We start from the raw sequence: 17,236 nt of genomic DNA on the forward strand, positions 1-17,236 counted from the left end.
ATACAAGCTGGCTTGAAGGGACTCCCACTGGCCCTTCTGGGACAATATGAGCAACAAAATAATGTAATATAACCCACTGGAAAAAATAAAAATCTACAAGTCCATACTGATATAAGTACATCAATGAATAAATAAATGGACAAGGGGAAGCTTGTCCTTATAGGAAAATGCCAACTAAATATAAAAAAAATAAATATAGAAGAAATGGAGTTAGAAAAATCATCAGTAGATTCTAAAACTTGTGGGTAAATGATGACAAATAGAATATTTACAAGTCCCAGAGTATTTACCCATAAATTACCTGTTAATTACAAAGAGAAAAATACTTAACTCTATAGTGGATAAACCCAGGAGACACCACAAATCAAGTGACCAAATTTAACATCACTGGTATAGGGACACACTGTGACTTCTGATATGGTGCACTGAGAAAGACACATCATTGCTTCTCTGGGTGCCCAAAAGGTCTAACTTGAATCTAATCAACAGGAAACATTACCTCAAAGTGAGGAACGCTCTACCAAATAGCTGGCCTGTACTCTTCAAAAATGTCAAGGTCAGTAAGACAAAGAACAAGTGAGAAATTCTTCCAGATTAAAGACTATAATGACAACAACAACAACAACAAAGAGAAGGCTCAGTGCTAGACAATTTTACCACTGATGTTCTTTGAAATTTTCCAGAAACAGAACATTCCTACACAAAATTATTTCTTCCAGAACACTGGGAAAGCTGGAAAGCCGGCATAATTCAGACACTAAAACCTAATGGCAATATTGCTTTTGAATATAGATGCAAAAATCGTAAATAAAAGCCTTGAAAACTAGATTTGACAAGGGCTAAACCAAATAAGGAGCATCTAATACGTTAGCCTTTCTACTGCCAGGTGGTGTTTATTGTAGGAACTCAGGCACGGATTAATAGTGATAAAAACTCCATAGTCATCTCAATAGGTGCCAAAAAGACATTTGATAACAACCAACATCAATTTCTAATTCAAACTTTAAAGAAACTAAGGTATAAAAGAAAATATCAAAGATGGATTATTCTTTATCATATTAACAACGGTTAGTGTCAGAATTAATGGTAAAATACATTAATAAAATCACAAAGACCAAGATGATGACCATTACTACTCTTTAACACTGTTCTGGATATTCTTGCTTATGTAACATGACATAAAAGATATAAAAGAAGTCAAACTATTGGAAAGAATTGCACACAATTTTTTCAAAGTAAGATTACATTGCATTATGCATTGCAAACCCAATATGAATAAAATGGAAAATATTTAGATTAATAGTTTAGTAAACTGGTTATTTAAAAGATAAATATATCAAAATGTAAAACTTTACCACAAAATAGCTAGTTATAAGATCTAACTGAAAAAATAAAAGATTTTATTAATAGCAACAAAAATTACCTAGAGATACTCCTTAAAAAGAACTATCTAGAACCTATATGAAGATTACGAACCAAATGTTGGCGAAAGGTATGATTAGGAGCTTCGTAAATATAGAGAAACACTATATTCTGGAAGGAGAACACTGAATTTTGTAAAGATGTCTGTTTTTCCCAAAATAATTTATGGGTCTAACAAAATCTCAGTAAAAATACCACTGAAACTTACTCTTAGAAGCTGATTAAACAATCCTACAGATCTAATGGAAAAATAAACAGGTGAGAAAATAATCAGATTAGTGCTTTATTTCAAAGTATATTTAAACATAAATTCTGTAGATGATTTAAGTAATTAAATGTAACACAAAAAATTAACTATTAGAAAAAAATAAGTGACTAGTGACCTTTCCTATAAAGGCAAACATCTTCCCAAGTATAACGTCTACATAACGGAAAAGCATATGCATATGTGTCTACAAAAAACCAAAACATCTGCACGACAACAAATCATACATACAATTAAAGGCAAATTATAAGTCAAGAAAAAAATTTATAATGAATATGGTGGACAACACTTCATGTACTTAAGTTACAGAATACTTTTGGAGTCAATAAGGAAAATCCTGACACTCCAACTATTTAAACAAGGACATAAACAGATAATTCTCCACAAGACGACAAATGATCAGTAATGTGAAAACATGTTTAATATCATTATTAATCAGGGAAATGTAAATTAAAACCACAATAAAATGCCTTTTCCCACTTATTTGCAAAGATAATATTCAAAGCTAATTTGTCAGAGTATAAGATCCTATAACCTTTCCATGAAGTAATATTCCCACAAATACGTATTTGGAGAACTTACTTATGAACCAGTAAGCTCAGATCTAAAAATCCATTCTAAGGAAACAATAAAAGATGTGGACAAATATTTACATACAATCTGATTCTTCAAACAACGAACATTTGGAAATAATCCAAATGTCCAAAATAAAGTCATGGTCATTAAATAATCAAACATCCAAATAATTAAAAATTACTGCCTGTAAAAAAGCATATTTATGAAAAATATTTTAGTAGCCTTGGAAAATGCTCAAAAAATGATGTCAAGAAGAATGCTTATAAAATCACTTCAGGGCCAGCCCCAGTGGCCTAGTGGTTAAGTTCAGCATACTCCACTTTGGTGGCCCAGGTTCGCATCCTGGGTGCGGACCTACACCACTCATCTGTCAGTGGCCATGCTGTGGTGGCAGCTCACATACAAAAAGAGGAAGATTGACAGCAGATGTTAGCTCAGGGCGAATCTTCTTTAGCCAAAAAAAACACCAATACAGTCATGCATTGCTTAATAATGGGGATATATTCTGAGAAATGAGTTGTTAGAAGATTACGTTGTTGTGCAAACATTATAGTGTGTACTTACACAAACCTAGATGGTATAGCCTACTACACACATAGGCTACATGGTACTAATCTTATGGGACCACTGTTGTATATGTGGTCCATCATTGATCAAAATGCCGTTATGTGGACCGTGACTGTGTTATAATTCCTTTTAAAAATTATTATTATAAGAAAATGCCCCATTTTATCTCTGGGTAATAAAAAGTTGGTAGATTACAATTTTTGTTTTATACTTTTCTCTATTTCCTACAAAGAACATATATTCATAAAACAGAAAATATCATTAAACAAAAGATTTACCAAAAACTAAAGACTTTTAGAAAGTAGTAGTTTATCTGATAGTTTTATCTGATTTCTCGCAGTATATTGAAAACCATATTGTTATAGCTACGATGTGGCAAAGTTGCATAAAATAACAGGCATATACTCAAATATTGTCACAGGTCAGTTTATTGAGGAAATTGTGATGCTAGAGATTAATTCTATTCACTTGATTACTTTTCATTATGTCAAACAAGACTCCAAAGGCCACAAGCCATGAAGTTACACAATTACTTTTCCATATTTTGTTCAGAAATATAAAAATCAAATACAAAGAAATATTCAAGTGAATTTGAAAACTGGCTTTTTTTTTAAGGTGGTAATTAAGGGTCAGGAAGTATAGTGACATAGAGGAAGGACGAAAACAGAACATGTAAAAGGTAAATATTTTTGCTAGATTTCATTCTCAAAGTTTCAAATCTTTCCAATTCTTTTTTTATTTTTCACACCAAAAAAAGAATCAATACTTTTCATCCCACTCTTGTCAACTTTAGCCAAAGCCTTCTGAGCTGCAGTCATTTTGCTATTTTTCTGTTAATGAAAATAAAAGAGAAAAATTGTTACGAATGTAACATTTATAAACCATACATGCAAATCAAACAAGACAGTGCATGTCTTCAGGTTCATTAAGGGAGGTAAGCATTTGCTGCTAACACGCTTCTCAAGGGGGTGATTATTCAAAAAAGTTCTGATGTCTATTCAGAAATCAGCCCTAAGAGAAAAATATGTTAAAAGAGGCAGGAGACAAAACTGCCGCCTTCTAAGGAGTGGAATGTTACAACCGATAGTTTACTTTGGGGGAATAATTCTGGAGCGTGCATTAAGTGCAATAACACAAACAATGGAACTGACACAGGCAGCAACTGTCAGAGGGGGGAATTACAGCCTTGTATTACCACACGATGAATAATTCACGCCACTTTACCATCTGATGTTATTCAGAGGCTCTATGGGAAACCAAAGACATCGCTATTATATTCAAAAGATAACCTGGACTGCAAGGCATTCTGGACCAGCAGGCTAGCTGCCCCGTTTTCCCTCCAACAAAGAAATACTCTCCAAAAAGCTGACTCCAAATATCTCTGCCTTGTAAACTTCTCTCTCTTCCTGGTCATTGTTTTTTTGTTTGTTGTTGGTTGTTTTTTTCCATGTCCCAGAACAAGCACTAGTAGAAGGTAACTAGCAGCTGATTTTACTTTGATGCATCACAATTTTTAGCAGAAGCATAAATAATGGGAATCAGCAAGGAAAAATCTCATTTGTCTCCCCTGGAACAGTCAGACAAAGTCAGTGCCAAGGTATCTTTTAAGGGCACGGTATGAAATCTTGCTTCTGTCACTTATAATTTAGAAGGCTTGTTTTTTGACCGGATGGTGAAAAGTGACAGTCTCTTTCAGACATGTTATTCCCTGCGTTTAACTGACATCCTGGTCCACCCCTTATCTCACTGGTGCTGAGCCCAAGTGGACACGATGGGAAGCAGCGCTTAGACGGGTGGGGCAGAAATGCTTCTCACAGAGAAATGTAAAAATGTCCCTGCTTCCAGAGCGCATGGAGATAAACAGCTATTTAGCCAAATCTCATGCTAGACTATTCCCTGACGTCACATGGCCACATAAATTACATACAGATTAAAGAATAAACTTTATAAAAACATTCAGCTCTTAGGGGAGTAAATGTTGTTAAACTCCAAGTGAAAGTTAACTTATCTTAGGACAGGCAAGGTCTTTCTAAGCACAAAAATAATGAAAAAAATCATTAAAAAAACACAATTTCTAGATTTACTCCTCAGAAAAACTGAAAACTAGTAAAAAAACAAATGAAAAGGCTAAATACAAACTGGAAAATTATTTGTACCCTAGATGTCATGGAAGAGTTAAAGCCTTAATTTAGCATGGCTCTTATAAAACAACAAAAACAACATCACTACCCCACATAGAAGCAGGCAAGAGACCTGAACCAACAATCTGTAAAAAGGCACATGGACAACAGCACTTGGAAAAACAACTAACCTTTCTAGTTAAAGAAATGTAGCCTAAATAGACAGGCAAAAATTTTCAAGAATAAAAATAATATTCAATGTTGTCAGGAATGCCACACAAATACTCATTAGCAATAATGGCTGGGAGAACAGGCTTCTGCTCCATCTTTGGAAAGCATTTTAGCTATATCTCTCTCTCAATAATCATGGAAAGGGCTCATGTTTTCTAAGCCCTTACCCTTAGTTCTAAATTATAAGTTCTAATGAAATAATCAGAGATGCAGACTATAAATGAGTGTTTATTACTTCATTAAAACAAAAAATAAAAAAAGCCGAAGTAACCTATGTGCTCAAAAATGAGGGGAATGATTAAATAAATTATATTCCATATGGAATAACACTCCCGATGAATATTATGAAACCATTAATAATTTTTCAAAGAATGCTTAATGACATGAACATTTTCATAATGTAGTGCTAAATAAAAAGGGCAGAACAAAAACTATATATATATTACAATGCCACTTTTAAAAGCTACATATGTATTTATAATGCATGTATAAGATAAAACTTAGTAAGAAATGTTATGAAAATACTTGCCAGGGTGATTGTGAATGGTGGGGTTATTAACAATTTTTGTTATCATCATAATTTCTGGGAAGCTTCTGGGCTGTAGAGTTGACAAACAATTACCTGCAGAGGCTCCCTCCTTCTGCCCCACCCTATCACTGTGAATACATAGCAAAGTCTAGGCACACTCTTGCTAAGTATATTGCCTTCCTTTGATTCATAAAATGTCTTCCCTGTTTGATATTTTGTTGTTATTCACAATTTTGAATTAATTATTAAGACAGAAATGTGAGTCAATAATTCTTCATGGTTAAAGTTATAAAATCACAATCAAGCACGCAATCACTCCTGGACATCCTCATGCAGCACCCAGCACCCACTGAATCCAAGAGCATGCCGGCACGACCTGGACACACATACCTTTTCAGTCTTCAAGTCTTTAGAGTTAAACTTAGTGTAATCTTCTTTCGCTTCTACAGGCTCATCTGACAACTTTACTTTCTGCAATGTTAGAGCAGTGGAGTGGTATCAAATGTCACCTTGACACATCAATTCATTTAAAAAAAACCAACATGTACAATTTGGACCCACATTGTGGCCAAATGGAGCAGCAGATCATGCAAAGGGCTTACTTTTTACAAGCTCCTTCACATTTTGCCAATTATCTAGGGAACTAAGCTACACATCCCTTCCAAGAAGCGGCCCTGGTGATGTGGATATGATTAGGCAAGTCCACGACCCAGCCCCTTAGGCGGTCTAGCAGTCCTGACCACATACTTCATATGTACCAGGGACGAGGGGCATCTAGGTGACTGCTGACCTCCAGCACAGTCTAAGGGGTGAATGCAGGCACAGAAATCAGAGACAAGAATCTCCTTTAAGGACCAGGTGTCCAGCCAGAACCCCCTCTTTGTTCACCTCCTGGGCTGATGTAATGTCCATTTGGGAATACAGGGACAGCATTATTCTATTACGACCATCTTTGTATAGCTTCAGTTCTTATCTCCTTTCAATTAAATTACCTCATTTTATCTACACAAGAACAGCCTTGCAAAGCAAGAAGCCAGCAGGAGAAGGAAGCACAGAAGAGGTTAAATGGACAGTTTAAGTCCACCTGGTACAGGACTTGGGGTGAGAGCTCAATTTTTGTGCAAGTGTTCTTTCCATTAGGCCCAATGCAACTAAGTCAACCTCTACTCTATGTTTTCACCTTTCACGTGAACCTTTTGCACCAATGAATGTGAGAATCTTATCAAGATCTAGGCTGTGGCCTTAATGTTCACACTATAGAAGGACTGGTGACACACTTATTATGTAAAAGACACACAGCGGGGCAGATAAGTCTTGATGTTTAACACAGACAACTGATTGCATGGTGATCACACTTGGATCTTTCCAGATCTTCAAGGTCTTTGTGGAGAGACCATGCTGACAAGACTCACACGGAGCTACCCTAGGAAACACAGCTTTGTTCCTAGCCTCACTCTCACGCTCCAGCTTTTGCTAAACAAAGAACTGGTAGCGTTGGTGCTAAAGACGCCACAGCACATGGGTAACACAAGAGGATAAAGCATGCCTTGAAATTCTTCACTTAGAAGACAGGGGGGCATCCTGGGAGTGTATCACATAACGTGGCCAAACCTTCTCTTGGCCACACAGTGACCTCAGCAAAGGAATCCTCAAAAGAAAAAGACTAGCGTATCACGTACGAACCACCTATCAGCAAAGTGAATGTATGGATACAAGCGACTTTGTGAAGAATACATGTTTCTACTTCAAATTAAGACAGTAAATGGTGTTTAGATGATGGATATTTTTACTAGAAAAGTATCTTCAAGAGCAGAACTCACAGGTAATAATGACGAAGGCTGTAGTAGTTTCAAATCGCAAAAGCTTAAAGTTATGAGAATGTTTGCTCTCCTTCTCTGTGGTAAAATGTTCCTAATACCGACGTTATGATAAACACTTAGACACTGTCACTTTTCAGTGACACATCAAATAAAAAATGTTCACGGCAAGAGCTTAAGATGAAAGGTACTTCCTTATAAATATAAAACATTTAATAAAATGCTGACTTGTTCAAGTGTTTCAGTGGCTCACTATCAAACAAGACTCCAGTTATAAGTGCTTATAAAAAAGAAAAATGATTGTGCTAGCCTCTGCACATAACTAGTTTTTATGTTATTCCCAGCACATTGTTGAATATGTTTGAAAAAACATGATTGTTACATTGACTTAAATTTTTGTTATTTAAAAGACCAAATAACTATGGATTTGGGGGGATGTTTCAGAAGAAATAGAAACGTGGCTCTGAAAGACAGTAACAAAGGGTGTGATTCAATGGGTACAGTTCTGGAACAAGAAGAGCAAACAGCAAAATACCAAAAGAATTAACTCTAGGACTGGTCTCATCATTCTCACAAATGATTTGCAAGAAGGCACTTAAGAGCATCTCCAACTCCACTGATTGCATTCGGCTCTGCTAGCCGACAGTGATAAATTCAAAAGGCTCAAGAGCGTGAGGACTGGAAGCTGAGCTTCAACATAGGAAAACATGATAGTAAGAAAATAATGCAAAACATGTAAAGGATGACAGGCTCCAGGCTATTGATTAAACCCAGATACAAAGATACCTAACAGCCGCTGGAACATATTTCCTGAAAATAATCAACTACATTACTGTAAAAATCAATCAAATCCTGGAGATGGACAGAAGACATCATCCTGGGCTTGTTTAAACCACGGAACATCACCCAGTGCAGCTTGCAATGTGTGCACCAGAGTCCCAGACACACAACAGAGTAGAGGACCTCGAAAAGCCACTAAAATAAGCCAGGAGATGAGGCTGAGATTCAGGGGAAGCAAGCTGCCGAGATCTAAATCGCGGCTTGGCAAACCACAGCTCACAGGCCACGTCCAGCCGGCCGTCTGCTTTATAAATGAAGTTTTACTGGAACCCGCCGTGCTGATTCGGTTATGAATTGTCTGCGGCTGTCTTTGCGACACAGCAGCAGAGTTGAGTAGCTGTGACAGAGACCATCTGCATCATTAGGCCTAAAATGTTTACTATCTGGCCTTCACAGAAAACGTTTGCTGACTCCTGATCTAAATCATAAATGATGAAATCCCAAACGACTCAAGTTTTAGAAATTAAAAAGTAAAAACAGAAAAGTAGGTCAGAGAAGAATAAACTTATGAAACGCATTACCCCTTACGGAATCAAAAACTAGAACCTTCAAGAATAGGTTTAGATCCATTCATGAATGATCTCTAAGTTATTAAAGAAGACAGATATTTGGGAGAAAGACATATGCTTAGTTTTTGGAGGGAGAGAAATAAGAAACAAATGCGCCTATCCTCTTAGTTACAGCAAGATGATGATGTCTACAGCCCCGAGCGCTTCTGTCAAAGATTAACTACTGCACTGGACAAAGCACAGGTCTGACTGAGACGGCCCCAGATCTCACAGCTGCTGCCTTCTGCCCCGCACTGCTCCTCCAGAGAGCAAAGATGAACCTCCTTTGGCAATCTGCTGCAGATGGCCCACACTGAACACGGAGGCAGTTTAGATTTTCCATCTTTTTCTAAAAGTCAAAGTAAAGCATGTTTTTGGAGCTACCACCACCTCCGAACTGGACTGATACAAAAAAATCCTGAGCATGCTGGCCACCTTGAAGGCAGAGGAAAAGGCAGGTTGTTTAACATCCATGACGTGTCCACTTTACACTCTTAAGGCATCCATCATTTTGCCAGCTGGAGAATGACCTTGCTGACAAGCTGGTGCGTGTGTTTATTTCCCTGTCTCTGAGCAGCGCGCACTTGTCTGAGGTCAGGCCTGGACCGAGGGCTGCTACATGTGCCATCCCAGGTGTGGCTTCTCTGCTCTCTGGATATGGGAGACAAACACAAGTAGCAGCCCATGGGGCAGAGCAGCCGTGGGTGGCAGTCTGAGAACATCTGCGAGAGGAAGAGGCTTTCCCCAACAGATAAAAACTGCACACAAATGGTGTCGATCATTTCAAGCACAGAAAAAAAAAAAGTGTGGTCATCTTGCTCAAAGGAGTCTTTGTTACAAAAATCATGCTCTGAATTTTTGTGCCAGTCACAGCCTAGATTTGGCAAAATGAGTTCTATACATAGAGCATTCCTGCTGATTAATAAAGTTAATACAGCATCTGGTTAACTCAATAAGATTTAATTTTAATTACGTATGTATAATGTTCTCACATAGGTATCTGGCTATTTGTTTTTCACAGCACTTTATTATCATTCAGGTAAAATCTACAAAAATGAAAAAATATTGATGGAGAGCCCAGACGATCCTTATTCCACATAACACCACTCTGTGCAAGGTGGCCTTAGTACCATTTAAAATAGACTAGAACAAACTAGACTATGTGGTAAAAGTGTAATATTTTTCCAAGTGCCCCAAAGATATCTTAGTCACAGCTTTTTACCTTTGATGGAGGTTTTGGCAATGAAGCTGAAGGTTCTGGAAGCCTAAGGAAGCAAAAAATAAGAATCATAGTCATGCTTTTTCATAGACAAGCAAACAGAAAGACTGAGCCAACTTAAGACTTGCTAAGTCCTGCTTTCATCTGACAGCGTCACATCTTACTAATACGGTCACCTCAGTGTAAAGAATGAAATCTCTCCAAATGAATAAATCTTCATTTCTCTACTTAATTCCTTGTATCGGAATTCTCTGAACTAAAATATAAAGTTAGAACTCATTTGTTGAAATGGAATTGCTTTTCTTTATTCCCTATAAATTTGCATTTTGGTGTTGTATTTTTTTCTTCATAAATGACAAATCTATAATATATTTACAAGTGAAAATTATTTTAACTGTTGACAAAAAGCAACACAAACGTTACCTTTTCTTCCATTAAAGAGAAGTTTAATTGACATCCCCAAATCTTTAACCAAAACCTAAAAATTTCAGTGGAAAGAAAAGAATCTAAAAAAATAATGGCGTATAAAGAAATAAGATCTCTAACAAGACAAGCAGCTATTAAGAAAGCCAGGGAACCATTAAACAGAAGGGTATGATCATCAACTTAAAGCAGGTTTTCAACACACTTTACCTACTATAGAAAACCGTTTCCACTAATTGTTTTTTAAAGTAGGACCTATGCAATTTGCTAAAAACGGCAACTCTATCTATTAGAGTCATTTTATTTTTATGGATTAGAGGAGAAAAAGGATTTATAAGATCAAGAAAAGCTATTAGATCATCACGCACATAAAATCTTAACAACAGGTGCTAAAATCTAGAAAATAAACACACTTTTTTTCAGCCTAAGGTAAAGTCTTTATATTATATTAAAGATCTTCATGAAGGAAGGAACACAAATGAAGTCATTTGTAAACCCTCTTCCGCCCTCAGAGACTGACTGCGTCTCAGCCTTCTTTGAGTTCTAAGTGCTGGGCACAATAAAGGTACTTGGAGAACATCTAATGACAGTGAAAATGGTAAAAAACCTTTAAATGTAACTTTCAAAAATATGCTACATGCCAGCTACTCTTTCCTTCTACCTTAATTTCTCTTAGAATGATCACAAAGAATCAAATTAATTAAGTCTAATTGGGGATAAAATTTTAACACAGCTTACCCTCTAAAATCATACCAACCCATAATTCTAATTCTAACATTCATATGAGTTCCTGCTGTGAGTATCAACTAAATCAATTTGCTGTAATCAACGTCCATTAAAAATCATCTCCAAACCATGGAGTCTATGACATAACTCAAGAATAATCTCTTACCAGAAACAGTGATGTGATAAGCCATAAAGAAACCCTATTGCTGGGAAACCAAGTAGCACAAACGTACTTCTTAATTATGCCTAAAGATGAGCAATACTTACTTTAAATATTTAGATAAGTCATCACTTAATTCTTTAGAGATGTAATCAGATATCAGACCGTGGGCATAACGAATATAATCCTCTGAAAGAAATAAAATGTAAAATGAAAGAAAAAAATAGTAATAATTATGGTAGTTTTACAGTCAAATTAACCAGAGTTCAAATTCTGGCTCTATCTGGCCTTAGAGAGTCACTTAAGCTCTTAGCCTGTTTCCTCTTTTGTAAAATGGGGATGCTAATATCTATCTATCAGGGTAGTGGGTGATATGATGGATATGATACAGGATGATATCAAAGATAGGAGATAATACAAATACAACAAGGTAGATGCTCACTAAATGACAGTTAGTTGTTTTCTGAGTTGAAGCCCTTGAATACAAATGAAATTCAAAAATCAGCTTAACAATGTGAAATATTTGCGTCTTTTTAAAAGACTAATCTTTTCTGGGTCTGTTTCAATATAGAATCAATCTAATAATTGGATAGTAATGAATATGCTTATTTAAGAGAAACAATATGTCATATGTCTCTATTAAGTACTTGCTTTATAAGAGTCCTGAACATTACATATATTCCCAAGCTAATAAAATGCCTTAAAAAAAGTAAAAAAAAACTAAACTCCCAGAATGTATAACCATTAATTCTAAAGCATCTGGATCCTCGGTACTCAAATGAAGCTGTGGCATCAATTAAATACAGTTATATAAGACAATAAAACCTGTTTCAAAGCCCTCTTTAACTCAGTACTTTATGTAGAATACTAGGGGATGATCAAAGTTAATCATAAGACGGGATAACCACATGGGGATATAAACTACCCAAAGCAATATCGCAGGTTTGTTGCTGGGATATTCATCTGCGTCTTTCTTTCCTTTCTCTTCTGCCTTCCAGCTAAGATAGCAATTTGCCTCAGGATTACTGAGAAAGAGACTGCTGCCTGAGCCACCCAAACTCACCAAGTCTTCAGTGAAAGATTTTCACTGCCAACACAGAACTGAAAGTTACCACTGGACCCTTCTTAAAATGTGCTCCTGGTTCTGAGTTAGTAATTACGCAATGAGTCATGAATAGACAAAGAAAACTATTTTAAGAAAGCCAACATATCATCTGTTAGCTTCTTCTGGTAGCATAACCAAGTTAAAGATCTAAAAAAAGGAAATAATGTAAAGAGTGTTAAGCTTACTTTATGGCTGGGACCCTAAATGGCAATACAGCTAAGCCTAGACTCTCATATTTAGAGACTGGTAAGGACACTGGTCCCAGAGCAGAAGACCTGGCCTACCAGCTAGGATGAGTGACCTTGGATAAGTCACCTACTTCTCTGAGACTATGGTTTTTCATTTCTAAAATGAGAAGATCTGTCTAAATAATCTCTAACATCCCTTCTCCTACTTTAACAGAAATCTATGGTTTTATCCATCCATCCATCCATCTGACTCCATCCCTTCTCTCCTTTTGTTCAAGCCAGTCAAAGACACTGGCAGCTGGTAAACTCAGGACGGCAAGGGCGCCATCCACCACTCCCAGAATGGCGGGAGCCTGCTATTGTCTGTATGTGTGAGGTATTTTAAGGTCAATTTCTGGAAATCAGAGACTGCCTGAATTACCATCAATCACAAACAGGCAACAGTTCTTAGTTTTTATTTTTTTAATGAAAAAACTCAGATGTTTCAGAGTTGTACACCTGAAATGGGGATTAGTCAAAAAAATTTCTGTCCCACCATTTGAGAGTGTTAATTGCATTATATACCTTTTTTATTCAACTATACAGATAAAAAGAAGAGGACACTACACTAGAAAAAGCTAAAGAATGTACCATAACAACCTAAAAGAAAAAAATTGCCAAGTGAATCAAGTTTCATCTAAAATCAAAATATTGAGACCTATAGTAAGACATATGCTTCCTGAGAGTAAGATGCCGACAGATGCAGCTCACTGGAAGTCATGTGCCCGCGAACAGTACAACAGAAAGGTCAGGAGTGTGGACCCGAGAATGACACCAGCTCCGGTACGAGCTCAGCTTTACCGTGTCCCAGCTCGGTGACTTTGGACACAGCCCCAGGCTCTCACTGTAAAATGAGACTCAGGGGGAAGGTCAGATGAGACGACATGTGTACACTGGCAACTCAGTAAAAGGTCTGACACATAACACACCTTCAACACGTGATAGAGTTGTTAGAGTTATTTTTACTATTAGAGCAAAATCAATATTTGCTAAATGAATGATTTAAGTGTCAATCACAGACAAGTGATCTACATCAGAAATATTACTTGGTTTTGAAACAAAATGTACATCTGCCACAAGATCCACGAGGACACACTGGCAAGAACGGGAAGCTTCTGAGACAGTAAGATTTTAAAATCATAAGACGGGCATTTATACATAAGCAACTTCCTCCAGATAAAAATCATTTCTAATGAAACGATTTCCTTACCTTCCTTGCCACTGGAATCTTGGTCACCGGAGAAAAATGCAGTTGACTGTACTCGGGCACCAACATTTACATTATTGGTTTTTAATGCTGCCACAGTCTGATTAACCTATGAAGTAACCAGAAGTGTCATATCAGGGTATTTTCAACTACCTTTAGAAATCCCTGACTTTCCAGATGGTCCTCAATCTATGTAAGATCCAGGGAGAAGTGTCTGCGAACCTAGAAATCTCTCTGCCAGGTATTAGAAGGTGAGAGATGGCTGCACATTTGGAGAAAGCTTGAGCAGCAGCAACAGCATTTCAGGAGGATCTCAATACATGGACTTCCTAAGGCCTACACATAAGAAGCAGCATATTGTGGTGATCGAGAGCACTGACTCTGGAGTCAAGCTGCATGGGTTTTCTCTGTGACCATGGGCTAGTTACTTAACCTCTCTGTGTCTATCTGTGAAATGGGGATAAAAATAATACCTACCTTACAGGACTGTTGTGAGGATTAAGTTAGTTAACATACGTAAAGCCCTTAGAACACAACCTGGCACAAAGTTTATATGAAATAATTTTCTAAAGAAAATAAATAATACAAATTTCCCACATCCTAGGAATTTAAGAAAGGAAATACAGTCAATAAATGTAAACTTCACTTTGCTATTCACGTCATTATCATTTGCTAAGAGCAAAACCTGAACGCCAAAATTCTGCTCAGCACTTACCCTCTTCTCCACCCACACAGAATGCTACTACCAATGACAATACTGCAACAAATGCACGGGAAAAGTGAAGCAGGGGCACTTTTAAAATCTTTTCACTACTTTGTACCGTAGGAGCCCGATTCATTCTACAAGATTCGTTTCCACGTTCCCAGGCTCCCAGTGTGCTCCGTAACATGATAGAACAAACCAACAAGACAGAAGAGAATCGTTGGAATCAGACTATAACTACTGGCACCCACTGAAGTTGCAAAAACTTTGTCATCAATAGATCCGGCCTGGTGAGATTCTTAATACAGAAGTACAATATCCTCAGACCAGTGGCTTTCAAGGTTTTTTGTTTTGTTTTGTTTTTACCACAGCCCACAGTAAGAAATACATAGCAATCTGATACTCAAACACATATATAAATATATGTTTCACTGAGCCATAATTAACACTTGACCTTACACTGTGTTGTATTTTAATTTTCTATCCCGTCCCATCCCACGCCATTCCATTTGAAGAGAAATACTGGTTCTGACTTACTAAATGATTTGAAAAACACTGCCCTAGACCTTACATTAGGTGTAACTCTTAGGATTGCCAAGACACAGGGTTTGCCTGGAAGATGACCCCGCTTTGGCATCCAGACACTGAGCGGGGGACTCACGCCCTCTAAGCCTGAGTCCCGTCTGCCTCAGTCCTCTGCCCAGCCACGTGCGAATAATATCAACCGCTTACTGCAGGACTGACAGCAGCAAATGCATGTCTGGCCTGGTACTGTCTGGCTTGGAAGTCTCAAATCTATACCAACAAACAGCAAGAACTTCTTGCATTCAGTGGCGAGGATCACAGAGAAATGGGGATGCAGTCAAAGGAAAACATCAAGCTACCTCCAGAGATACATAAGTTAGGGAGGATGAAAAGTTAAAGATTACTTCTCATATGTGGATATCTTTATATAGTTTTCCTTTTTTAGCTGGATATACAAGATGGTCTTTGGATTCAGACTAACCACCTTCTCTAAAGATTTTTTAAAAGAAGCATTAAATTTTTCTCTGCCCCAAGGCCCTGGAGAGGTACTATACCTTTTTTTCCAGCCACTTTAATGTCTTCTCTTTGCTGAACTTGTAATATTTCTTTTTGTCTATTTCTGGATTAAATTAAAAGAAAAAAAAAGACAACACAGTAGATTAAACAAAAAATAAACTCAAGTTTACATCCTATACCAGATAATTTAAAAATATTTCATAATAGTTTATATTCTTGAAAAACTCAATTGATAAACCTGACAGCATACTTGAGACATTTAAAAAAAATCCCAAAGGAGAATTAGGGTACCTCAGGTTTCATCCAACCGTCAAATGAGTGGGAATTTAAGAAAATCATCAAATTATACAAAAGAATCTGTAGAAAATGTAATTTTTAAAACTCAGCCAATAACATGACAAGCAACCTTCATTTTTCTGAATGATTTTAAGCTCCCCTCAATGTTTTCAATGAAAGACTTCTTTTCTAAAATAAAAATGGATATCCCAAGAAACAAAACTGAAACAAAATGCAGGTGCCTATGAACTTCATTACATACATTCAGGAAAAAAGTCCTGTTAACTACTCAGTACCGTCCTGCTAGGATTAGTGGAGAAAGAAGAAAAGATACATCTATCTTTTAACGTGTTATCAATATAACCATAGCTATTTCAGAGGAATTCAGATTTATGGCAGGCTCAGTCTGGCCCTTTATGGGGATAAAAGTTTCAGCTCTTATAAATTATACTTCCTCCCCGCACAATCCACCAGCTTTACATACTACGTCATTAAACCCTTATTTCCTCGGTCACACTTCATTCATGGGGTTTCTTGCTTTCTGCGCAACCAGCGGAAGCAGCACTTCCACTCTGAGCCCCGGCCTCCAGGCAGGAGTTATCTTTGTGACCACCGGAAATCCTAAGGCCAGCTGCATACTCGCTGCCTGTGACTCCGGGAGCCATCCTAGAGTCGTAAAGAATGACGTTTCCTCTTCCTCTCGATCGTAATCGTGGCGCTCGGAAACTGCTTATTCAGGGATCTTTCTCCGCAGTCTGTTAAACTGCTCGAGTTTCATTATACATAGTTTGTAGGGAGGGAGGCCGGCAGTCCCTGGCCTTAGCTCCTGTACGTATCCTCCCCATTTCAGCCTGTGGGTGTCAACACTGTGGGCAAGAGGAGGCAGGAAAGAATCGGGCTGGGCCTTTGCACCCATCTTCTCAGAAGATGTTATTAGAATAATAAAAAGGAGGGATTGTTGCAAAGGGCGTTGTCAGAAGTTTGGGAATTCCAAGGCGCAATGTCTACTATCCTGGAGCTAGGACAGCCTGGGCAAACAGGCTGCTGGAGAAGCAAGGCAGATGAGACTGCACGTGAATTCCCTGGAGACCATGTCCCACCCCCACATACAGGAAGGGGAATTCTAAGAGAGCATACAGCAATCACTCACTAAACGTATGCTGGTAAACGGGGTTTAGTTCTGTTCATTGTCTGAGAATCTCCAGAGAAGCTCAGTGCTCAGGCTTCTCCTCAG

At 37.5% G+C, this 17,236-nt stretch overlaps 1 protein-coding gene across 5 annotated transcripts in view; it reads right to left on the bottom strand.

Annotated features, from left to right (window-relative positions):
- The window catches only part of RNASEH2B (ribonuclease H2 subunit B), a 74,885-nt gene that overhangs the window by 18,167 nt on the left and 39,482 nt on the right, over positions 1 to 17,236 (bottom strand). For 2 of the 5 annotated variants that reach the window (XM_023621553.2, XM_023621551.2), the window contains exons 6-11: positions 15,765 to 15,829; positions 13,986 to 14,091; positions 11,551 to 11,632; positions 10,138 to 10,180; positions 6,101 to 6,181; positions 3,241 to 3,660 (exon numbers count right to left, since the gene is read on the bottom strand). In XM_023621553.2, coding sequence (XP_023477321.1) covers positions 3,544 to 3,660; positions 6,101 to 6,181; positions 10,138 to 10,180; positions 11,551 to 11,632; positions 13,986 to 14,091; positions 15,765 to 15,829 — 494 coding nt within the window. In that variant the 3' untranslated portion in view covers positions 3,241 to 3,543. Of the gene's footprint in view, positions 1 to 3,240; positions 3,661 to 6,100; positions 6,182 to 10,137; positions 10,181 to 11,550; positions 11,633 to 13,985; positions 14,092 to 15,764; positions 15,830 to 17,236 lie in introns of those variants that run through there. The other 3 variants (XR_011427723.1, XM_023621552.2, XM_023621550.2) reach the window with 2 other exon arrangements.

The sequence above is a fragment of the Equus caballus genome, chromosome 17 (genome assembly GCF_041296265.1).
Source record: "Equus caballus isolate H_3958 breed thoroughbred chromosome 17, TB-T2T, whole genome shotgun sequence".
NCBI lineage: Eukaryota > Metazoa > Chordata > Mammalia > Perissodactyla > Equidae > Equus > Equus caballus.